The sequence below is a fragment of the Onychostoma macrolepis genome, chromosome 23, assembly GCF_012432095.1.
Source record: "Onychostoma macrolepis isolate SWU-2019 chromosome 23, ASM1243209v1, whole genome shotgun sequence".
Taxonomy (NCBI): domain Eukaryota; kingdom Metazoa; phylum Chordata; class Actinopteri; order Cypriniformes; family Cyprinidae; genus Onychostoma; species Onychostoma macrolepis.
The window spans coordinates 15486243-15512425 of record NC_081177.1 but is presented as its reverse complement, the minus strand read 5'-3'; the positions used below and the strand labels follow the sequence as shown (position 1 = coordinate 15512425).

At 37.2% G+C, this 26183-nt stretch overlaps 1 protein-coding gene across 4 annotated transcripts; it reads right to left on the bottom strand.

Annotated features, from left to right (window-relative positions):
• Positions 1 to 80: 80 nt before the first annotated feature.
• Positions 81 to 25423, bottom strand: ano11 (anoctamin 11). Of its 4 annotated transcripts, none has more exons than XM_058763250.1 (23): positions 24794 to 25423; positions 18151 to 18268; positions 17881 to 18074; positions 17687 to 17794; positions 17438 to 17574; positions 17290 to 17347; positions 16591 to 16701; positions 16300 to 16465; positions 15941 to 16031; positions 15302 to 15398; positions 14059 to 14202; positions 12165 to 12302; positions 11938 to 12036; positions 11702 to 11804; positions 11328 to 11439; positions 11185 to 11239; positions 10513 to 10610; positions 9593 to 9729; positions 8960 to 9165; positions 8162 to 8304; positions 7790 to 7880; positions 6786 to 6917; positions 81 to 302 (listed from the first exon to the last, which is right to left on the bottom strand). In XM_058763250.1, exons 1-23 carry the CDS (start codon positions 24923 to 24925, stop codon positions 90 to 92), a joined length of 2883 nt encoding a protein of 960 aa, XP_058619233.1. In that variant the 5' UTR covers positions 24926 to 25423; the 3' UTR covers positions 81 to 89. The 4 variants fall into 4 exon arrangements, with proteins under 4 accessions (XP_058619233.1, XP_058619235.1, XP_058619234.1 ...); XM_058763252.1 differs by lacking the exon at positions 24794 to 25423 and adding an exon at positions 18584 to 18787; XM_058763251.1 differs by having other exon boundaries at positions 91 to 302; positions 6772 to 6917.
• Between the last annotated feature and the right edge of the window lie 760 nt (positions 25424 to 26183).

The window sequence follows — 26183 nt, the reverse complement described above, 5'->3', positions numbered from 1 at the left end:
CCCAGATGATCCGAGTGTTCTCTTCAATCCCCTTCACACACAAGAATACAGTTGACAGCAGACAAATAAAACCCTAATAACTGTTCTAGCTACTCAGAAATACAGATTTCTCCTCCATATCGTTCCTTTTCCCTCATATTTCCCCTTCTCTCCAGCAACAAATGAAGACAGACATTTGTCCTGCTCTCTCGCGCTGTCTCTGGCTCCCTCTTGCACTTATTTATGGTTTTATTTCTAACACCTGCCAGCAGAGGAAAAGGAGAGAGGCGCAAGCTGTCGTCTGGTTCAGAGGAGAGTCCTTCCTGCCAAGGAGGGAGAAAGAGCATGAGTGTGTGTGTGTGGGTCTGGATTCCTGTGTGTCAACAGCAGTACTTTGCAAGTGGATAGCAGGCGGTCGGTTAGGAGGGTTAGTTTGGTGGGGGCGTGAGATAGAGGGTGGGAAGAAGACTGTATGCGAATATCCATGCATGCGAGTGTGTGCATGTGTGTGTGTGTATAATTAGGTAAGTATCAGTTTGAATATAGCAAGTGGCTGAGAGGGCATGCCGAAACGCACTCAGATATGCTCTTTAAATCTTCTTTAACTCCTCTCCCTTTTACACACCTCATTTATTCGCTTTAGAAGAACTGAAAGAGTCGTTTATCAGGCAAGCACGTGTGAAAGTCTAGAAGATCAGCCAAAAAAAAAAAAAAAATCATTTAACTCTTTGCTAAACAAAACCTATTCATGTTAATCTCCAGCCAATTATTGATGCGTTTGCACTGAGAAATTAGTTTATTCAAGAGTGAAAGCACATTAAAGAGTGTCGGTTTTGTGGGTCACTCCTGCAGGTGATTAACAACATGGAGTCTGTTATTAATTAATAAGCAAAAGGGCTGCTGTCCATGTTGCATACTTTAGTAGCTTGACATGTACCAACCAACCCTTCCTGCAGGCTGAACAGCGTAGGAACGCACAGCAATCATAACAATCAAAAAAAATGAAGTAGAGGAGGAGAGAGAGAGAGAGAGAGAGAGAGAAAAGTCAAAGAGCCTGAGGCGATGGAGATTCTTTTTCGTTTTTTGAGTGGGTGGGGTTAGAGACAAATCATTATCAGAACACCTGTCTGCTTCTGACTTTAATAAATCAGAGTTGCTTGATCCATTCCAGTAAAAACCTAGTGGAAGTCGGGTGCATTTTTGGTCGGTAAAGGGTTTCATAAGGGCACAAAGCTTGATGGTTTGATCAAGTTAAATGGAATGTGAGAACCAGAAATCTTCTGCAGAAAGTAGAGCTGAAAAGTGGGGCAGAAGTTGCCTACATGGACATGTTAACCAAAGATTAAGGATCTGATGCATTTGCCAGCTGGCATTGGCTCTCGGCTCTCGGCTCTGGAACACAGAACTTCAATGGCTTAGCATTAGTGTTGTCTTGTTCACCTTTCTAACTTGTTCAAGCATATCGTTTTCGTTCTTGTTCAAACTAACCATTTTTGCACAATTAGCCATTGTACGACAGGACAGGCGTAACTAGGAATTAAAAAGGGTAGTATGGTCAAAAATCACATTCTGTGATCATTCCCTCATATTGTTCCAAACTCAACCTTTTTTTTCTTCTATGGGATAATAATGGAGGTACTTGGAAGAATGTTCAAGCTGCTGTTTTCCATACGATGAAAGTGAATGGTGACCACAAAATTTTCAGTGACTCATGATTTACATTTCATTATGTTTATTACACAACCTATATGGCTTATGGCAGGGATAGGCAACTTCGGTCCTGGAGGGCGGTGTCCTGCAGAGTTTAGCTCCAACCCTAATCAAACACACCTGCCTGTAACTTTATAGTGATCTTGAAGACATTGATTAGCTTCTTCACGTGTGTTTGATTAGGGTTGGAGCTAAACTCTGCAGGACACCGGCCCTCCAGGACCGAAGTTGCCTATCCCTGGCATAAGGAGTAGGACTGCACAATTAAAAAAAGCTGGCAAATAAATTATGCACTGTGTATTTCAAAGTGATGCACGGCACTGAGCAGCTCATGATCCAGTGATTCTAGCGGCTTGTTTTGCAGGAAATTCTAATCTACACAAACTCTTTTTTGCTTGCTTACGATGTGCATTTAGGAGCGCAACATGTTCCAACCATCTTTCCAAATCTGTAATGAGTAGCGCTCATAAGGCTGTTTTTTAAGACATGGTCAAATTGATAATTGTTTTTTTTGCCAAATTGTCCTACACAAGCACAGCAAACCTTGAGCTTTTTTTTTTTCTTTTAAAGGTTGCGATTATAATTATTTTAAAATGTTTGCAATTATTTATTTTTTAATCAGAAATAAATTGCAATTGCATTTTTTGCCCAAATAATGCAGCCCTATTCAAAAGATATGGAATATAATGCACAGGTCTTCTTTACAGTGCTTATTTGAAGCTTTACATCCCCTGATCATCAACAACTTTCATTATTCAAAAGAGACTAGTGTTAACATTAGTCAACACATCTCCTTTTGTGTTCCACGGAACAAAGAAAGTCATATTTATTTGCAATGACATGAGTTTTTAACTTTTGGCTGAACTATCTTTTTAAATCCTGTCCTCCAGCATGTAAACACTTCAATGGTTTTTGAACGGTTATTGAAACTAGCTTTATTTTAAAACATAATTCCTTAAACAGCCCGGAGATAGACATGACAAATGTAAATATATTAAGGTATTATTCAGAGAAGCATTTCACACTAACACAATGTAGAGTAGGCTTCTTGATGTCTTTCACAATTTTCATTTTGGCAGTAGTACAAATATATACTTTAGTATTAATGTAGAAAAGCAAACCTCCCTGTCCTCCCACTAAATCCGAACAGGAATATATCATTTATCGGAAGGGCAGGGAGAGTGAGATGTGTAGGTGATCACATGTCTTAATATAGTTGGAGCCAGAGGAAGTCATATGTAAACAGCCGTTTGTTAAAGTAGAGGTGGTAGAGTACAATTTTGGCATAGACCTCTACATTTTGAAATGCATGCTCACACACACTCAATCAACCAGCACAAAACCATGCCAAGCTTCAGTCCAAGTGCATTTTTTTTTTTTCAAAACAAGTCCATCTTGGATCACTTCTAAGGGAGTAAAGTGTTTTCTTAGCGACTACGCCCCCTTCTGGAGAAGCCCCTGCCCTGCACGTCAGTCTCATGTAGTGAGGCGCTTCGCTTGCTTCAAGGACCAGCATACAAGGAGAAAAGCAGAGAAATAAGAAGAAGAAAGAAAGAAAGAAAGAAAGAAAGTAGTACATTGTTTAGAGGCATCGTTAATTAGTCACAAAATTTTATTAAAGGGATGGTTCACCACAAATTTACCAAACCTGTATGAGTTTCTTTCTTCTGCTGAACACAGAAGAAAGTATTATGAAGAATGTTGATAACCAGATGGTTGATGGTAGCCACTGATTTCAATGGTATTTTTTTCCCCCCATACTATGAAAGTCAATGGGTACTCTTTGGTTACCAGCATTCTTCAGAATATCTTCTTTTGTCCTCAACAGACCAAAGAAACTATTACTATTAGGTTTAGAACAATTTGAGTAAATGATGACAAGCATGTTTAATTATAATTTTTGAAAATTTAAGGCATGTTTAATTATTTTTTTTTAATTATAAATGTTAAATATTTTTAAATTTATTCAGAGACAGGTCTGTTTTCTAAACTATTAAAGTAAGTAAAATTTTAAAGGGGATAGTTCACCCAAAAATGAAAATTCTGTCATTAGTTACTCACCCTCACGTAGTTCTAAACCCGTAAGACCTCTGTTCATCTTCGGAACACAAATTAAGTTATTTTTGATGAATTCAGAGTTCTCTGACCTTCCCAGACGGCAAGGATACTACCACAGTTAAAGTCCAGAAACGTAGCTAGGACATCGTTAAAATAATCCATGTGACACCAGCGGTTCAACAGAAATATTGTGAAGCTACAAGAATACTTTTTGTGCGCAAAGAAAACAAAAATAACAACTTTATTCAACAATTTGTCTCCTCCGCATCACCCTGGTTTTGGAGAGTATCCACTGAACGTAACCAACGTATGCTGTTCTGTGTCAGCTGTGCCACGCAGATATTCTGTTTTCGTTCAGATCAAAGCGTAAACAAACCTAAAATAAACCTTACAGTCTGGGAGGGCCAGAGAACTCTCAGAATTCATCAAAAATATCTTAACTTGTGTTCTGAAGATGAACGGAGGTCTTACGGGTTTGGAGCGACATGAGGCGGTAATTAATTACAGAATTTTCATTTTGGGTGAACTATACCTTTAAGTACAACTTAATTAAAAACAATATACCCTACAACAGGGCAATAACCAGCACAAACAATGAAATCCTGGCAATATTCAGAATGATGGCTTTTCAGTGGCAGACTCTTAAACTTTTACATTTGGTTCCCCATAACCTTGAATATTCTATTACGTCACTGTTCAGAATCCAGTGCACATAGCCAAATATACACTCTGACCTTAAAGAAGCAGAAGCAGAGCATCATCCTAACACATATTTTCCAGAAAAGTGGGTTGAAAAATGTTTTGATCTTTTCCCCTCTACTCTGCAGAATATGTGAAGTACATAAACCAGGGCAGTAAAAAGTAACGGTAATTCCAAGGTCTTCGCTCCACTTTTACTAGAGCGCTGGAACTATGTCACACATTCATTTCATTTTTAAAAATTATATTTTTTGTCCTCAACAGACCAAAGAAACTATTACTATTAGGTTTAGAACAATTTGAGTAAATGATGACAAGCATGTTTAATTATAATTTTTGAAAATTTAAGGCATGTTTAATTATTTTTTTAATTATAAATGTTAAATATTTTAAATTTATTCAGAGACAGGTCTGTTTTCTAAACTATTAAAGTAAGTAAAATTTTAAAGGGGATAGTTCACCCAAAAATGAAAATTCTGTCATTAGTTACTCACCCTCACGTAGTTCTAAACCCGTAAGACCTCTGTTCATCTTGAACACAAATTAAGTTATTTTTGATGAATTCAGAGTTCTCTGACCTTCCCAGACGGCAAGGATACTACCACAGTTAAAGTCCAGAAACGTAGCTAGGACATCGTTAAAATAATCCATGTGACACCAGCGGTTCAACAGAAATATTGTGAAGCTACAAGAATACTTTTTGTGCGCAAAGAAAACAAAAATAACAACTTTATTCAACAATTTGTCTCCTCCGCATCACCCTGGTTTTGGAGAGTATCCACTGAACGTAACCAACGTATGCTGTTCTGTGTCAGCTGTGCCACGCAGATATTCTGTTTTCGTTCAGATCAAAGCGTAAACAAACCTAAAATAAACCTTACAGTCTGGGAGGGCCAGAGAACTCTCAGAATTCATCAAAAATATCTTAACTTGTGTTCTGAAGATGAACGGAGGTCTTACGGGTTTGGAACGACATGAGGGCGAGTAATTAATTACAGAATTTTCATTTTTGGGTGAACTATACCTTTAAGTACAACTTAATTAAAAACAATATACCCTACAACAGGGCAATAACCAGCACAAACAATGAAATCCTGGCAATATTCAGAATGATGGCTTTTCAGTGGCAGACTCTTAAACTTTTACATTTGGTTCCCCATAACCTTGAATATTCTATTACGTCACTGTTCAGAATCCAGTGCACATAGCCAAATATACACTCTGACCTTAAAGAAGCAGAAGCAGAGCATCATCCTAACACATATTTTCCAGAAAAGTGGGTTGAAAAATGTTTTGATCTTTTTCCCCCCTCTACTCTGCAGAATATGTGAAGTACATAAACCAGGGCAGTAAAAAAGTAACGGTAATTCCAAGGTCTTCGCTCCACTTTTACTAGAGCGCTGGAACTATGTCACACATTCATTTCATTTTTAAAAAATTATATTTTTTTGTGAAAACGGAGATGAATAGAAATAGCAAGGAAATTAAAGGAAAATAGCATTAAATTTATCATTACATTTATTTAAATGAGTGGTTTTGGGGTTGTTAAGGTATGTTAATGTTTTTGAAAGAAGTCTCTTATTCTCATCAAGGCTGCATTGATTCTCATCAATACAGTAAAACAGTAATATTAGTACAATATGAAACACCAGTTTTCTGTTGCTAAATTTAGCAAAAAATATTTGATTGGTAGTGTTTTCTGCATTTTTGGTCATGACAAGGCCAACCACTGAAGCTCTGCTCTAGTTCAAATAACATGAAGACTTGTTATATTCCTTAGTAATAAAATCTCAGGCTGCGTCTGAAAACAGAAAAATGCTGCCTGGAAGGATGCATTCTGAGGTAGGAAGGCATCAAGGTATGTCTGAATCCAAACTTAGCATCACTTCTTGTCTCCTGAAAAGGCTTCATTTGATCTATTTTTGAAGGCAGCATGGATGTATCCTTGAATCTCTTTGATATCCCACAATCCTGTGCATTCAATTCTGTGACACTTGAGCTAAAAAATAAAAATGGTGTCCGAAAGTTGTGGTTGGTGGTCAGTTTGTGTTAATGTAGGTTTTGGCCAAATTAAATTAAATATTTGCTTAGTTCACCAAATCACCAAAGTCCTCTCTCTTTTGTTGTAGATCAATAAACCATTCTGCTGCCTCAGAGGTCTGTCCGAAATTAGTTTTGTGAGGCACCTATCAGGTAGTGAAGCATCAGGTCAGCTGCCTAAGCTTTCGGACGCAGCCTCGGTCTCTGAGCTCTCTGGTGTGAGTGGTAATGAGAACAAGCATGGCTCACAGTGAGTGGGCACTGGAGGGTGTGGACTAACATCACCTAAAGCTACACACCAGCAGGGCCTCCTGGTTATCAGCCAAAGCCTGCTTAGCCAGGTAACGCTCCCGCTTGATCTTCAGCTCCAAAGACTCAGGGATGTCGGGAACCATCCAGTCGATGGCACGCAGGACGAAGAACACCACATGCTGAGGATGAGTACACACACTTTATTATTAGGTAACGCTTTATTTTAAGGTGTCTTTGTTACACGTTACATTACTTACTATTATAATAACAATAAATTATGCATAATTACATGCAAGTAACCCTAAACCAAACCCTAATCATAACCCTAACCATATAGTACATATAGCTAATTAATATTACTCAGTACTTCAATGTATAATTACACTTTAAGGACATCTTAAAATAAAGTGTAACCTATTATTAAGATGACCATAAAATAGAAATAATTATTAGTTAATAATAATGAAACTATAAAACAATTAGGTCATTATAAAGACAACGTAAATCGCAATCAGCAACCCATTTTACTATCGTAACGCGAGATATTTCTGGGTATTTCTGGGATATTTTAGTTGACATTAATAATAAAAAAAAAAAGTGACAGATTCTTGATATATAGACCTATATATAAAGATCTGATATAAATATAAGAATGGTTTTGGTGATATTATTTATATGGCTTAAAGCACTTTTCTCCACTTATCGATGATTTCCATTATATTTGATTTGTTTTAACTATTTTTTTAAAATCTATATATTTTTGTTTACTTTATTCATAGTATATTTGTTTAAATAGTTTATGTATTGTTTTTTTCCTTTCCTGTGTGAGATGCTCTTTACTGTCAAATGTGTTTCAAATTTCTGTTTATTTAATTAAAAAATAAATAAATAAAGGCTGGAACTTTAATGAAAAGTTGACATAAATGACAGTAAATGGGGTTCATTTTGATTTCATGTCGACTTTAAATTGGTCACAGTTTATACTGGGAAGCTCAAATTCAAGGAAGAATATGACTGTGATGTGGTTTGCAGGAGGAAGATAAATGATCACCTCAAAGGCGATGATAAAGCCCAGTCTTACAGCCAGAAGCTCCCAATACACCAGCGTGTATTTTCCATTTTCATCCCGAAATGCTTTATATCTGACAACAAGAAAAGTCACGACAAAAAAAAATTACCACAAGAGAAGAAAATCGAACAGTGCTGACAGCTACAATTTTACAGTTCACTGCTTTGATTAACAATTTTTCCCTCTACTGCAAAACTGTACAACAGCCAGGACACTGAGAAACAAGATAATACAAAATACAATAAAGATTTTTTAAATCCTGAAATAAGAGAAAAAATATATTTTTGCAAGTTTACATTACAAAACTGATATATTCAGATTTCTTGCACTATAAAACAGAATTAGCAATGTTACCTGCACACAGTATAACTGGAGTAGTTATAACTGGGTGGAGAGTAAGCCAGCGTGAAGTTGACATAACCATGCAAGTCATTGTTAAACTTGTACTGGTATAACAGGCGAGGCAAAAAATCTGAGGTAAATGCAATGAGGAAAGCCTGTGGGGAAAAAAAGAAGAGAAGAAGAAGAAAAAAATTATAAAAATCACAAGCAAATCTGAAACCTTGCAAGATGTTAAAAATAATGTTGGATTAATGTAACGTAACAAGACAAGTCATTTATGTATGTCACAATGTTCAATGTGTGTTCAATTTGGTCATGTGAATTTGTTGTGCTGACCATGAGAAAGCAGACTCACATCTGTGTGAGCTGTGCTTCATACATCACTATTGACAATGGAGTATTTTTTACTTCTTGTCTCCTGAAAAGGCTTCATTTGATCTATTTTTGAAGGCAGCATGGATGTATCCTTGAATCTCTTTGATATCCCACAATCCTGTGCATTCAATTCTGTGACACTTGAGCTAAAAAATAAAAATGGTGTCCGAAAGTTGTGGTTGGTGGTCAGTTTGTGTTAATGTAGGTTTTGGCCAAATTAGTATTGAAGTAATTAAATATTTGCTTAGTTCACCAAATCACCAAAGTCCTCTCTCTTTTGTTGTAGATCAATAAACCATTCTGCTGCCTCAGAGGTCTGTCCGAAATTAGTTTTGTGAGGCACCTATCAGGTAGTGAAGCATCAGGTTTCACCTAGATTCTGCTGATTTGATACCTTAAGTATCAAAAATATTACTCATTTTTGTAGGTACTCACATTGACTATGACGGACACGTGGGACAGCGCCTCCAGTATGATGAACCACACACCGATGTGCTGGGCTCGCTCTGCCACGGGTCTCCGGTATTCACACACAAACTTATAAGCGTCCAGCCTCACTTCCACCCAGTTATTCAGCAGGGCGAAGAGAGGAGCCAGAGGAAAGGCCGCCACAAAAATGGTGATGAAGCCAAACTGCAGGACTGGCAGCAATGAAGATCAAATAGTGTACATTTATTACAAGCATAGCAAAAGCATCGGTACAGAAATGTAACATCAATTTAAAGTTTATAATAAGTTGCATGATTACTGTAGGTAAAAATATGCGACATTAGCAGAAATGACTATGACAAGAAGTTCAGTATTATAAATACTACTGTTGAAAAGTTTTGGATTACTAACCCCAAACTTTTGACTGGTAGTGTACTTACTCTTATATAATGATGTAGGCTGTTAGAAATGTTTTTTATTTGTCATGTCTTATCTTGTCTAGTACACCAAGTGAGCCAGGACTGCCACTGGTGCCCCTCAAGAAATGAGGTCCATGATGTTCCAGCATCAGTAGCTACACATATTTTGACAGAAACTTGCTAAGAAATCTCATTAGAAGGTGAAATATTATCATCTTACCAATCTCCAGATACTCGTCAAAAAGCCCCTCACATGGAATCAGCTCATAGTCCTGCGCCCAGCGCTTGGGCTCCTCTGCCTTCTGGGCCTTTTTGACAGATGATAAGGCCCGCTTCTGTCTCCAAGCCTTTATTTTACTGAAAAGCAGAAAGAGGGAAAGAATGAGACAACCAAAGCAATAGACACGGTATTCTGTTGATGATGATGGCTCTTCTGAGGTTATTTCTAGGTCTAAAATAGAACTGTGCTCATTTGGAAGATCCGGTTTTGCCTGAGTTTGATGAATAATTGATAAGGGAGTGCTAAAAGCTTCTCCTGTGTGACATTTATTCTGCTAAACTGCTAGAACTGCCACCTTAGAGGAGAGACATGCTGCAGTATTGGCAGTGATACAGTCATCTGTCTGCTCATTGCACCCTACAGTGATATCTGCAGATGAATCAATATATAAAAATCAATCAGCAAAAACAGCTATTCTTGCTCACATTTACGCATTTGTATTCTCGTACTGCTGCATGAAAGCACACAGCCCATCTATGATTGTAGGGACTTCTACTGACTTCTATTGTTTTATAAATAAAATGATATTTTCTATCCTCTACCCATAAATCTAACCCTCACAGAAATGCTTTTGCAGTTTAAAATGTTCATTAGAATGTTTATTAATTATTCAATATGTTCTCCACAATGCAGGCTAAGCCTGACCCACACATCCACCTCCACAGAAGATTGCTGTGCCAACCCTGCAGCACTGACCTACACTGCTGACTTGTTTTTCTCAGAGGACCAAATAAAATCATTTTGATTCTGCAGTGTTGAGACTGAAGAAGTCTTCTAGTGTGGTTTGCTCTACAATATAATAAGCTTTTATTTGCAGCTCCAATAAATATGACTAGTCAGGCTCTGAGGGAGAAACGTACGGGATGACAAACTCCTGAACGTTGTTGATAAGTTGTTTTCCCACCATGATGATGCAGAGCTGCTCAGCCAGTTCTATCAGACAACCTCCTGGTCCGCACTGCAACCACACATGCACAATCATTAATATTTTTGAAATAAATCTCTTATGCTCACAGAGGCTGCATTTATTTAGTTAGATATATAGTGTAAAAAACTATTTTGAGAAATATTATAATTTAAAACACTGTTTTCTATTTTAAATGTAATTTATTCCTGTAATGCAAAGCTGAATTTGCAGCAGCCATTACTTCAGTGTCACATGATCCTTCAGAAATCATTCTAATTAGGCTGATTTGGTGCTCAAGAAACATTTCTTGTTATTATCAATGCAGAAGATGAATAGAAAGTTCAAATAAACAGCATTCATTTTGCACAATTTAATGCCTTGTTGAATAAAGGTATTATTTTCTTAAAAAAGAAATATTACTGACACCAAATGTCCTTGCAAAATACAGTGCAACCTATTGTGGACGTTTTTCCTTTATTACAAGGCTGTCTAGAATACATGATTCTGATTTGCGATCTTTTTACAAAATATTGTTGTCGGAAATAAAATATGATAAAATAAAATATGATAAAATAAAATAAAAACTGATTATATTTAATCATAAAACTGCAGGCAAAGCACTCACATCCTCATTCCGCATCCCAAACAGAGTGCCATAATGACCAGGATAGCCCACAAATCTGCAATAAAAGTGCACTGAAAGCTTTGATCTGGAAAATTATGGCACAAAAGATTGCTTTGTTCTGGTAGGCTAATTTAAAAGGTTACCTGCCCTTGAAGAAGGCTACATAGAAGGGCGACGAGTAAAAGTTGACAAACTGGAAGATGAAGACTTTGAATGTAAAGGCATCTTCATATTGTGTCTGTGTTCTGTGCATTTCTGTAGGGAAAAATGTTTCAGGAAGAGCCTTATTTGTGGAAACAAGATAAATTAAACTTATTTGATGGCATGTATGTGTCTCAAAGCTTTATTGTAACTGCCACAGAAAGTAAGACTAAGGACTAGAGTCCTAATGGCTTATTGATTCTCAAAGCAAGTGTGGATGGGCAGGTTCATTACCCTGAACCACACAAAATGGCAACACTGGCCTGATTTGATTTAAAGCCCTGGGCATGGGGTCTGATGTGTGCAGAAAGCCTACCCCATTTAGTGAGCTGTTCTGCCAGGGCTGTGTAGACCTGCCCCATCAGCAAGATCAAAGCCAGGTTCACCAAACTGCTGGAGATATTGGCAATATTCCCAGCCTGGAAGAAAAAATGTGTGCGGAGTGGATTCAGAGTTCAAGAGCTACTGCAGGTGCGGAGGAGATTAATGAAATGGTGCAGTACGGTAAGTTATCTCATATTTTAATTTAATGCAGATCGATGGGGCGCCCACCTGAGTACGCAGAACGGAACTCCCAGTTTCAAACATCATTACACTCACTATACTGCGGTATATGATCACTGTGACCAAGAAGATCATCACTACACACAGCTGGGAAAACAAGTTGAGAGAAAGAGGAACAATTATGGGTGACAATTATGACATATTAACTCTCTTCTAACTAGCCAATTAAAATGTTGTAGCCCCATTAAACCTCTGACAACTCCAGTGGGTCTCACCATTATAACAATGACCATAGAGCCGGTCACCATGCGTGAAATCCGGGCTTTTTCTGGAAAGTAGGGTTCCTTTACTCCTGTCACTGGGTTTTCCTCCATTGCAGGGGCCATGGCAACAAACTCAGGACGTGGTGGTTCCTGTTCATTAAAAAAATAAGAAGTTATTTTTACTATTTCTGATATACATCGCCAATCTAATAAAACCCACAATGTTAGAAATAATAAAAAAAAAACATTATACACACACATACATACATACATACATACATATACAAACACATACACAGTGGTGTGAAAAAGTGTTGGCCCCCTTCCTGATTTTTTAAATTTTTTGCATATTTGTCACACTTAAAAGATTCAGATCATCAAACTAATTTTAATATTACACAAAGATAATGCAAGTAAATACAAAATGCAGTTTTTAAATGATGATTCTATTTATTAAGGGAAAAAAGCTGTCCAAACCTACCTGGCCCTACGTGAAAAATTAATTGCCCCCTACTATTAAATCATGAAAGAACTGTGATTAACCACATTATTTTAGAAAGCGGAGTTAAATTTCACTAGCCAAACCCAGGCCTTATTACTACCAGACCTGTTGAATTAAGAAATCACTTAAACAGAACCTGTCTGACAAAGTGAAGCATGTTTAAAGAGCAACACATCATTCCGCGATCTTAGGAAATTCATAAACAGATGAGAAACAAAATAGTTTACAGTCTGGAAAGGGTTATAAAGCCATTTCTAAGGCTTTGGGACTCCAGCAAACCATGGTCAGAGCCATTATCCACAAATGAAGGAAACTTGGAACAGTGATGAACCTTCCCAGGAGTGGCCGGCCTATCAAAATTACTCCAAGACCGCAACGACGACTCATCCAGGAGGTCATTAAAGAACCCAGAACAACATCTAAAGAACTGCAGGCCTCACTTGCCTCAATTAAGGTCAGTGTTCATGATTCAACAATAAGAAAGAGACTGGGCAAAAACAGCATCCATGGGAGAGTTCCAAGGCAAAAGCCACTGCTGACCAAAAAGAACACAAAGGCTCGTCTCACATTTGCCAAAAAATATCTTGATTATCCCCAAGACGTTTGGGCATATTCTGTGGACTGATGTGACAAAAGTTGAACTTTTTGGAAGGTGTGTGTCCCGTTACATCTGGCGTAAAACCAACACAGCATTTCATAAAAAGAACATCATACCAACAGTCAAACATGGTGGTGGTAGTGTGATGGTCTGAGGCTGCTTTGCAGCTTCAGGACCAGGATAACTTGCCATAATTGATGGAACCATGAATTCTGCACTCTATCAGAAAATCCTGAAGGAGAATGTCCGGCCGTCAGTTTGTGACCTCAAGCTCAAGCGCACTTGGGTTCTGCAGCAGAACAATGATCCAAAACACACCAGCAAGTCCACCTCTGAATGGCTGAAGAAAAACAAAATGAAGACTTTGGAGTGGCCTAGTCAAAGTCCTGACCTGAATCCTATTGAGATGCTGTGGCATGACCTTAAGAGGCGGTTCATGCTCGAAAACCCTCCAATGTGGCTGAATTACAACAATTCTGCAAAGAAGAGTGGGCCAAAATTCCTCCACAGCGATGTGAAAGACTCATTGCCAGTTATCGCAAACACTTGATTGCAGTTGTTGCTGCTAAGGGTGGCCCAACCAGTTATTAGGTTTAGGTGGCAAGCACTTTTTCAGACAGGGCCATGTGGGTTTGGATTTTGTTTTCCCTTCATAATAAAAAACTTCATTTAAAAACTGCATGTTGTGTTTACTTGTGTTATCTTTGATTAATATTGAAATTTGTTTGATGACCTGAAACATTAAAGTGTGAAAAAGGGGCAAAAAAAAATTCCAATAATCAAACACAAAACAAAACACGTCAAACCTCCTCTTCGTGGAAATTCATGCAGTCCCAGTGGTGAGCGAGAGTGGCATTCTTGCGTTTCCAGTATTCCAGGAACGTGACGGCCCACAAAGACATGAACACACTGAAGAAGACAGTGCCGGGATGATCAAACAGATAGCCCACCTAAAGAAGAGTTGAGATTAACCATAACCTGTTTTTATATCACTACTGACCATACTACATTTAAAAAATTATATGACATAAAACAACTGCATTGCCATTCAAAGGTTTGGGATCAGTAAGATTTTTAATGTTTTTTAATGGATACTCATCAAGGCTGTATTTGTTTGATTAAAAATACAAAAAATAGTAATATTGTGAAATATTATTGCAATTCTAATAATGTTTTCCTATTTTAATATACTTTAAAATATAATTTATTTCTGTAACGCAGTGCTGAATTTTCATCAGCCATTACTCCAGTCTTTAGTGTCACGTGATCCCTTAGAAATCAGTCTAATATGCTGATTTATTATCAGTGTTGAAACTGTTGTGCTGCTTAATATTTTTTGGAAGCTGTGATACTTTTTTCTTTGATTGTTTGATGAATAAAAAGTTTAAAAAACAGAATTTATTCAAAATAGAAATCTTTTCTAACAATATAAGTCTTTACTATCACTTTTTATCTATTTATCACATCCTTGCTGAATAAAAGTATTTTCTTTAAAAAAATAAATAAAAAATACTGACCCCAGACTTTTGAATAGTAGTGTATTTTGTAACACAACATTTTTTTTTAAATAAACACTGTTCTTTTTAACTTTTTCTTTACCACAGAATCCTGAAAAAAAAAATCATCACAGGTCCCAAAAAATATTAAGCAGCACAACTTTTTCCAACATTGACTACAAATCAGCTTATTAGAATGATTTCTGAAGGATCATGTGACACTGAAGACTGGAGTAACGCTTCACAGGAATAAATTATAATATTATAAGTATATTAAAATAGAAAACTTTTGTAATGATATTTCACAAAATTACAGTTTTTTTCTGTATTTTTGACCAAATAAATACAGCCTTGATGAGCATACGAAACTTCTTTAAAAAAAAACCCATTAAAATTCTTACTGATCCCAAAATTTTAAACAGCAATGTATATTTTACATAATAAAGTCAGTATGTACTCCATACACATAATCATAAACTACTGTATACAAACATATCAAATGCTACAATATTGTGTCTTTCACATACAGACAATACTTAACTCATCTGATTACCTTGGCCATGGGACAGATGTCTGACATATTCCAAGGTTTGCAGGTTTCACACAGAGGACACATTAGATAAAGTCCTCCACTCTCGCAGATTTCCTTCCTGTAGATGGCAAATGGAAACAGGCAACAATGGTAGAGCTAAAATGAAAGCAAACATACAGCCTGTGTTTTTGAAGTGCATTGTCCTGGTGAAATTGTTGATCAAACAAAGAAAAATATTAGAAATTTGGTAGGAATGTAATAAGAGTGTGGTTACTAGAAGCAATAGTATAGTTTTATGTTAAGATCAATAGACCAAGGAGGCAAAATATACAAATGAATGCTTCTAGGATATTAGATACACATGAAGTGCTTCTAATTTTGTATTGCTTTATGGTTTCTTGCTCTCTGATTTTCATAATTTTCTTTTGCTTATTCTGAGGTATAAACTGCAGCAAATATTTCCAACTCATCGCTATTAGTCCTTCAAGTACATGCGGTCAACAGTTGCTATAGTAACAAATAAAGTTCATAAAGCCTATTGATATGACATTATTTCTGATAGCAGCGAAATAGCTTAGAGAGGAGCACTAAATGTGTGAGTCATGTAGAGTCAGTGCAGCAGCTGAAACACTGTTAAGCGATAATATGGGAGACACTTACGCTGGGGTATTGGATCCCATTGTCAAAATACCCGAAACAAAGACGCACGTCCCAACCAATGCAGCAGGCAAAAGCCAGGCTGTGTAAAATCCTGTGAACAGTAGAATTTGGTCATTATTGGTTATTATAATTGGTAATATACTGACAGTACTTGTTTTTGTGATTTGTGACCATAGGAAATGGGTTTCAAAACATATACCATTTAATTTTATTTAATTTGATAACAAATATATGACTATATTACTAACAAATATCTAAAAATAATAATATATATATAAACTATTAATGTATAAAAAAATAAGTCTGTAATATGCATTACGCATATGCAAATATGAATAGAATCTATCGTGCCTACTCACCCAACCATGCAAAATAAAACGCAATCTTCTCTCCAAAGTATTCACGAATGTGATCTAGAGGCTGGTACTTATACCATTTTAACCAGTTGGACCAATAGTGGTACAGTACCTGCCTCTTGTTCAACTGATCGGGCTGCATGTCACAACCTGGGAGCTCAAATGGGCCCTTTAAATAAGAAAAAAGCAGACAAGTTGTACTTTTGATAAGACATACATGTTTTAAGTGCATTGCTGTACTTTTACTAAGACATGTTTGAGGCACATTGCAGTTTATGGTGTCTTGTGCCTAACCTCATGCAGAGGGAATGCACCCGTAAAAGCCCCCTCATTCAGAAGACGAGCAACTCCAACTTCTGCACGCTTCCTCCTGCCATACACGGTCCTTGCTAAGATTTCATATACCTGCGATGAGCACAGGTGTAAGCAATTATCATACACTTATTCCATCAAATACGCTACCATTCAAAACTTTTAAGTCACTAAGATTTTTAAGAAATCAAGTTTTTTACATCAAGGATACATTAAATTTATCAAGTCACAATAAAGACTGTTACAATGTTACCAAAAAAAATTATTTTAAATAAAATCTGCACATTCTATTCATCAAAGAATTCTGAAAAATATGTATCAAGGTTTCCTCAAAAATACTTAAGTGCCACAACAACTGTTTTCAACATTGATAAGAAGAAATGTTACTTGAGCATCAAATCAGCATATTAGAATGATTTCTGAAGGATCATGTGACACTGAAGACTGAAGTAATGGCTGCTGAAAAGTCAGCTTTGCCATCACATGAATATATTAAATTAAAAAAAAATTATTTTGATCAAATGCATGCAGCCTTGTGAGCAAAAGAGACTTATTTAAATTAAAACCTGACCATATTTAAATTATTGACCCCAAACTTTTGAATGTTAGTGTATGTAATCATTTATTACACTATGTGATACCCAATTCTGCTTTTCTCATGGCTGTTTACTGCACACTCACAATGCGGTGTCTTTGTGTGTTGGTGAAGTAATTTTCACGGTCATCAGAGCCCAGAAACCTGAAAGTCAAAGTAAATAGCTATATTTACACATCTGTTTCTGCAAGTAGATGATCATCTTGCACACTTCAAGAAAAAAAAAAGCCTAACTTTTCCATTTTGGACTTGCGGAAGGCACATGTGTAGTAGTCCACAGGACGGTTGGGGACTGAGTCTTTCATGATGTTCGGCACCCAGAGCTTCTGAAGAACTCGAGCAGAAGTGTTGAAGTCTGGGTGCGGCTGTGCCTTTCAATAAACATATACAACTCATTTCAGAGCTCACTTCACTTGATTCTAGTGTTATTTTAAGCCCTCAGTATTTGCGTTGGGAAGGTGAACATGAAAACATGGCTCTAACCTGCAGAGGTGCTCTAAGACATAACTCCTCAGCGTAGTACACTAACACATCCCATGGAGCATGGAGCTTCAGATAGTGTATAGTCTTTTTTACACTGGATGATTCCTCCTGATAATAAAGAGAAAACCATTAGAAACAACACGGTAAGTATCATAAATGACACTGCACTGAGAAAATTAACCTAATAGCTTAACCTTTTCCATCAACAGTCCAGCACTCTGGAGGTTTTGGATGAATTTGTCCCTCCATCGGGCCAGCTGAGCTTTCCTTCTCTCTGACCTGCTCTCCTCCTGTGCTGCTTCTACTGCCTCCTCTGCAGCCTCTCCTTGCGACTGTCCCCGACTTCGACGCTTGCGACGCACCTTCACCTCCCACACCAGCACGAAGTCTGGGGCAAGAACGAATATGACTACTTGGGCAGCAAAGCAGTTGGCATATTAATATCGTTTTCATCAAACCATTACCTATTTTTGTTTGGCCGTCTCTGAAGTAGTTGCCTGAGGGGTGAACAGGTGGGCTTGAGGTCCGCTCACAGTGAACATATATGGGGTCATCATCCTCATCATTACCCGCAGTATTCAACTGTTATGACAACATGAATATATTTAAGCAACACAAGACCAAAGGAGCTGTTGTTCAATCATTTCTTTCTGTTAGTAAAAATAGTATTAATTGGAAAATCAGAGCTGAAATCATGTTTGGGCCGCACGGTGCTTCTCTCAGTCCACGTTTTCATTGCGATCCAATTTAAGGCTTTTGTCGGTAAACTATCTTAAAGGAATAGTTCTCACAGAATTTCTGAAAATGTACTCAACCCTCAGACCATCCAAGATGCAGATGAGTTATTTGTTCATCGAAACAGATTTTGAGAAACTAAGCATTAAATTACTTGCTCACCATTGGATCCTCTGCAGTGAATGGGTGCCGTCAAACAGCTGATAAAAACCTAACAATAATCCACAAGTAATTTGCGTGACTCTGGTCCATCAACTATGCCTTGTGAAGTAAAAACCCTGCATGTTTGTAAGAAACAAATCCATCATTTTAACTTTTTGCTTATGGCAAACGTAGTCCATTAGTCGTAACTCTTCCATCAGTGAAAAAGTCCATCCCCTGTTGTCCTGTCACATCAAAATCCACCAATATACATGTGTAAAATAGTTCAGAACTGTTTTCACTTGTAAACGGTGCTTGATCTGTGCATATTTCTCTCCTGATTCAGATGAGATTACTTTTTCACTGGAGAAAGCAATATTATGGATGGCAGTGTTTCCCCTGCCATTATATTAGGGGGGGGCTAGTTTTTGTAAATATTAAGCCGCAAAACGACTATTTAAATATTAATTCTGTGTGTCTCTGTGTTATGAATGGCACAGACGCACGGGTTTGTTTACTACTTGTACTGAAGCACTCGTGACGCTTCCGGTGATATTAGCGTCTGTCGTCTCACTAATGAGGACATAAACATCTGCTCTGAGAGTCACTTCATGAGCATTTGACCGTTTCATTTGAGTAAAACTATCCTCATATCATATACACAGATATTTTAGGTCTCACACTTGATAAAAAAAGACTAAAGTTTGACAAGAGGTCGGCGCGTCGGATGGCCCGGGTTGCAGCGGTGATACGCAAAATCATCACATTTGCCAACATATCTCAGTTTATGTTCGTTTACCCTCGACATTTTTATAATATTGGGGTAACGGTAAGTAAGAGATTTTTTTAGATGTGCTTCTTTTCTGTTTTCTGAAGTAGCCAACATTATATTCACATGTTATTTAGGGTTATCAATGCTATTAAACAGACAACCAGAGAGCGGGTGAGCAGAAACGGGTCATGTACCATAAAATGTCTTGCAATCGTTTTATGCATATGTGTAAAAAGTTATTTTATCTCACTAATGTTTCTGAAATTAAATATTGTTTTGGGGGGTTTGTACTTAACTCAAGTGTAATTTAAAACTGAATGCTTCACTAAAATACATTTCTAATGTTTCTCATTTTTGTTTCTTACAGTTTTAAAAAGTGCTGACTACATTTTTGTACATTTTAATTTCATAGTTAGGCTAGGTGTGACTAAACAGTAAGTGGGAGCAGTTAAGAAAAAGCACATTGCAGCCAGCTGAGACTATGACCCACCAGGCTGGAGGAGATGGTCAGCGTCACACTGAAGGCAGGGGGAGATGGGGGGAGATGGTCAGCGTCACACTGAAGGCTGGGGGAGATGGTCGGCTTCACAAGACACCACTCAGTGTCACTAACTGAATGTAACTTACTTGTGTGTGTGCAGAAGAAAACCGACTGCTGTGGCGTAAACTCAGGATGTCTGATTCAGTGATCAGTGATCTTAAAGTAAAGCATTATACAGGTATGCCAAACTTGGGAACCAATATTACATGGGTTCTCAACTCTGGCCCTTGAAGAGTTGAGATCCGACCCTAATGCAATACACTTGAACAGGCTAACCAAGATCTTCACGATTACTAGAAAGTTACAGGCAGGTGAGTTTGATTGAGGTTGGAGCTAAATTCTAAGTGGAACCTAGAGTTGAGAATCCCTGCCATAAAGGTTATTGCCTTATGCTGCTTTTCATGCAAGACATAAGGAAAATTCTCACCTCATTTTAAATACTTCTGTTAACCTTATGCACCTCAGATTGGATCTGCCTGCACAAACACTGTATTAGACAACTGTGACAGGCACAAAATTATGCCTCAATAGTTTGTGGAGTCCTTTGGACACAGAATAGCAATGATAGACTTGAGATTTCCACAGAGAAACCATTCAGTGTGAAAGTGTGTCAAAATGTCTTCTACCTACAAGCACTGTTTAGTATTTCTAAGAATCCATGCAGAAAGGGTCATCAGAAGTGTTTGGCAGAAGCATCAAATCATCATCATATTATTATTATTATTAACTTATTCAGCTTTCTTTGTAGTACTTGCACTGTTTCCACTTAAGAAAACAGTGTTGATGATTCATCATGCTTATCACATCTTGTTATGCATTTTGAAACTGATTTTTAACACAGTGTTGCATTAATAATAAAGTATGTATAATGCCATTTTCATAAATGTGTTTTTGATTGTCTCCTTGTTATCAGTCAAATGAAGTACGGAAAATTGTGAGGTTTAATGGTAGAGACTCACATTATGTAATTACTTACAATTGTGCAAATTATGTGAATGAATGAGGCATTTATATAGCGCTTTTATTGCTGTACACCCAAAGCGCTTTACAATCATGTGGCTGGGGGGGTCGCTCCTCAACCACCACCAGTGTGCAGTGGCTGTGGCAATGTGTGCAAATCAATGGTAGACAAAAACAGAACAGATAAGTAAATAATAAGTTTTTATACTGTAAACAAGATAATCATATGTCCAACGAGGTTGGAGGCAGCGATGCAGGTGGCACTCAACTTTTTGCGTCAGGAAGCAACCGCGATATTGCATTTTTCTTTTTTCGAAAAATTGTATGCCATTCTCGTTTTACACTTCGTGCATGTGTACTGAATATTAAATAAGTTAGTAATGATGATAACGTGTACCATGCTGATTTGTACAGAGGCTCAGTAGATTTTGCACTTAAGCCTAAACAGCGAGTGAGAGAGAGATCGACTGAGCGCGTGCGATTATCTGCGTCTGTCCTTCAGGCGGAGTCAGGGACGATTCTAGGATTTTCATTTTCGGGGGGCTCAGCCCCCAATGAGGGTATAATAATAAAAAATAAATATTTACAAAAAAAATTATTGAAAATTTGTACAAAAAAATTGTAGAAACTTTCTACATAAATTCAATTCAAACAATAAAATAATTTTTTTTTAAATTAATACAAAACACACAATGTTTCAATCTCTGTCAATCACTCTGATATGCGATTAAAATGAGTGCACTGACTGAGGGCTGTCGGTCACTGTCTTTAATCATTTCTATGCATAACTGTATGGTAGTTAATGCCACATGCACTGTAATATTATGTTCTATATTGAAAGCTAAATTTTCAAATGAAAATAGCAATAACGTGATCGTTTTATAAAGTCATGTGTTAAGGGCTTTCGCTGAAGGAAACAGTGTTGATGATTCATCATGCTTATCACATCTTGTTATGCATTTTGAAACTGATTTTTAACACAGTGTTGCATTAATAATAAAGTATGTATAATGCCATTTTCATAAATGTGTTTTTGATTGTCTCCTTGTTATCAGTCAAATGAAGTACGGAAAATTGTGAGGTTTAATGGTAGAGACTCACATTATGTAATTACTTACAATTGTGCAAATTATGTGAATGAATGAGGCATTTATATAGCGCTTTTATTGCTGTACACCCAAAGCGCTTTACAATCATGTGGCTGGGGGGGTCGCTCCTCAACCACCACCAGTGTGCAGTGGCTGTGGCAATGTGTGCAAATCAATGGTAGACAAAAACAGAACAGATAAGTAAATAATAAGTTTTTATACTGTAAACAAGATAATCATATGTCCAACGAGGTTGGAGGCAGCGATGCAGGTGGCACTCAACTTTTTGCGTCAGGAAGCAACCGCGATATTGCATTTTTCTTTTTTCGAAAAATTGTATGCCATTCTCGTTTTACACTTCGTGCATGTGTACTGAATATTAAATAAGTTAGTAATGATGATAACGTGTACCATGCTGATTTGTACAGAGGCTCAGTAGATTTTGCACTTAAGCCTAAACAGCGAGTGAGAGAGATCGACTGAGCGCGTGCGATTATCTGCGTCTGTCCTTCAGGCGGAGTCAGGGACGATTCTAGGATTTTCATTTTCGGGGGGCTCAGCCCCCAATGAGGGTATAATAATAAAAAATAAATATTTACAAAAAAACTTATTGAAAATTAGTACAAAAAAATTGTAGAAACGTTCTACATAAATTCAATTCAAACAATAAAAATAATTTTTTTAAATTAATACAAAACACAATGTTTCAATCTCTGTCAATCACTCTGATAAGCGATTAAAATGAGTGCACTGACTGAGTGCTGTCGGTCACTGTCTTTAATCATTTCTATGCATAACTGTATGGTAGTTAATGCCACATGCACTGTAATATTATGTTCTATATTGAAAGCTAAATTTTCAAATGAAAATAGCAATAACGTGATCGTTTTATAAAGTCATGTGTTAAGGGCTTTCGCTGAAGGAAACAGCTGTGGTGTGATGAGTGGTGAATGCAGCGAAAACTTTACAGTAGATTGGAAACCGATTGCTCTCCCATGACTGTTTGTAAACTGTATTTATGACAAAGAACTGCATAGATGTAGATATTATAACAATCTATCGATAAACACACACCTTGTCCTCTCCTCTGCGCCACCGCAGTCTGTGGATTGAAGAACGCGCAGAAAGATGGGGAGGAGCCGAAGTCTGCTGCCGTTTTCATTTGAAATTTAAAGGGGAAGAATCGCAAGATTTTTAGAGGGGCTGAGCAGAAATTTAGGGGTGCTAAAGCCCCCCTAAAAATGGCCTAGCGACGCCCATGGGCGGAGTCATGTATATTTGTGAAAATAGGTTGTCATGTCCAAGGAAAGCGAAATCTCTGCTGGTCAGCTGAGCCTTTAAAAGTGGCGCTCAAAGTTACAATGATTTAAACAGTGACCTCTCTCTATGAATGAATCAGCGCTTTTGAACGTGTAGTTGAATGAACGGTTTAAAGACTCACTCCAAGACAGTCCCTTGACGCCACCTTGAGGCGAAACAGTGAAGCTGCACTGACTGACAGCCGTCTAGATTAGAACACGCAGGTGAAATATCAACAGAAAAAGTCTCGTCCATCAGATTCGAGGATCAGAACTAACTATAATAATTATATATATATATATATATATATATACACACACACACATATATGCTTACAATAGCCTAACGATTTTATTGTCAGGTTTATGCTCCGTTATGTGGATATTTATATAGCCTATATAAATATATATAAAAATAAATAAAACTAATAAATAATTTTTTTACAGTCTATGGTATGTAATAAGTAAATGAACAAATGAATAAAATTTCTGCATTTATTTAATTATGTATTTAACGATTTATGAATTTAATGATATCATTATGTATTTAACGATTTATGAATTTAATAACTTCATTACGTATTTAACGATTTATTTATACATTTCAACATTTATTTAATAATTTAATTTTTTGTCATTTGGCCCTCCATAATTGTAAGAATAAATGAAACTTGTTTTTATGCTTTCAAATAATTAGACATGCTAAAACAGAATTTGGTAACAATAAAACATAAGGTTGGAAAAAAATAAAACATTTCATAGAGCCCTAAACGTGTAATTTTGATTAATAAAATTTCATTTAACCATTAAAAAGGAGTCCAGAAAAATTCAAAGGAAACATTTCTCGGGCAATTGCGACATCATCACTTGTCTCAGATCGTCTTTGAACATAAACACATACCATAGCGATCATAACTCGTGTAAAAAAGCATTGAATTTGAATTTTTTTTTTTTTTGACAAATAATGACAATAAACAGTTGTGTAATGTGAAATGAGTTAATCAAAAGAATGAAATGAATCGTTGTTTTTGACAGAACAGGTTGAGTGAATGATTTAAATGACTCCTTAATAAAGGCTGTCACTTGTTACCACCTACTGGTGTAATGATGTAACCTACAGAAAGAGTCAATGGAAAAACCTCCACCACTAATGCACAAACACTGACAAGCAGAGTGAGATCAAGTGAAAAGTCCAGTTGGACTTCTGCTCGGCCAATCAAATTCAAGGACAGGAAGTTGGGAAGTTGTAAAAGACAATCTGACAAAAATTACAACTATACTGTGTTTTATTGAAATAAGACCGGTAAAAAACAATTCAGGATTTAACCCATTAGCAAAAATATAAATACCTCCCTAATAAATATGTCTAAATACTGCATTAACAAACCACCAGGTTGCCAAATCAGCAAAGTCATGTGCTAATTAGACAGCAATTTTAGCACACAACCGAACAACTCTGCAATGAGTTAGACGATATTGCTACACACAGCAACTAGAACTCTTGTTTTGATGAACAAATGTATCTCAAAGTATGCATCAGTAATGCCATACAACACCGATCAGTACACTCACATATCTGGGAGGGATGAAGCCCCCATTTTGCAGGCTTCCATAACTGTCTGGACCACGAGTCTCGCCGCTGTAGTCCAGATCCAGCAGAACCTCCCGGTCCATCAGCACCTCAGGGTTCCTCTTCTTCAGCATGATAATCAGAGACAGCCAGAATCAAATGCTGAGATGGAGCTAGAAGAGACTAGGTCGTTTAACTCTCATTCAGAGCTTTAGTACAACTGATCTATGTACACAGTCCCACGTTCCAGTCCAGGCACTCCTGCAGAACATCAGCATCCAATAAATTATGCACATAAATTAAATTTGACACAAAAGAATAAGTGCATTTCCTGCCCCAAAGAAGAGCTGCAGGAGAGGAGACCAGAGGAAATGCACTAAGTGCCTCTATAAGCGGATGAGACAAAACAAGGGCAGAAGTGGGTCTGCAGCATCTCTGCACTCTCTCTCTCTCTCGCTCTCTCTCATTCACTGCATCCCTGTCTCCTTAGCACTCTAGAGGGACACTTACCGTAAATCCTCTGGAATACGAGCCTATCCTTTCATCTTCAGCAAGGAAAAACCTACGTAAATACACTTTACAACAAGAATGCATTTATCCTGTTTCCTGTTAAAGACAGACGCAAAACACAGTATCATATACAGGTAGAGACAAATCAGTATTCATCTGAGACTCTGAGGTGATGATCAAATTTTTAATGCATTAGGATTCCACATAAATCCGGTCTCAGATACACTGTAGACTAAATTGTTTGTTTTAGGAGGAGCATAAATCTTATTGCCTAAAGATGTACACAATCTATTGGAAGGAAGGACGGACCATCGGTGCAAAGAGGTAAAACGTTGCATTGCATGGATATTGAAACATTGCCACCTGAAAATTAGGAATTGGCCTGAACAAATTGCCTGAGACAGAGAGGAATACTGCTTCACATTGCATTGCATATATTTATGTCTTGCACTAATCATTAGCACTTAACAGCAATTAAAGTCTGCCATTAGCTGTTTGAATGGTATTTGCAGACTTCTGGGTCAGTCTTAAGTGCTGCATGCTTGGCTGAGAGCCACAAATAGCTCATATTTCTCACTATTCAAGTGAAAGAGCTTGGTGAGATATAAAAACATTTAGAGTACAAATGATTGGCACATTCTCCTTTTTGCTTGATATGTCCCCCATCCCATCCCCCAATCTCTAATATTTTGATGTTACTGCGGCAGTGCAGACAGAGGGGGGAGAGAAATAAAGAAAAGGGGTTGGGCAGTTAAAGTGAGAGGGAGCAATGCCACCTGACTGCAGAAATTCACCACTATATATATTTGAAAGTAGCACTAGATATTTTTGGGTTTCCTTAGAAAGAGGTTGAGGAAAAAATTACTGTGAAACAAGCTAGAA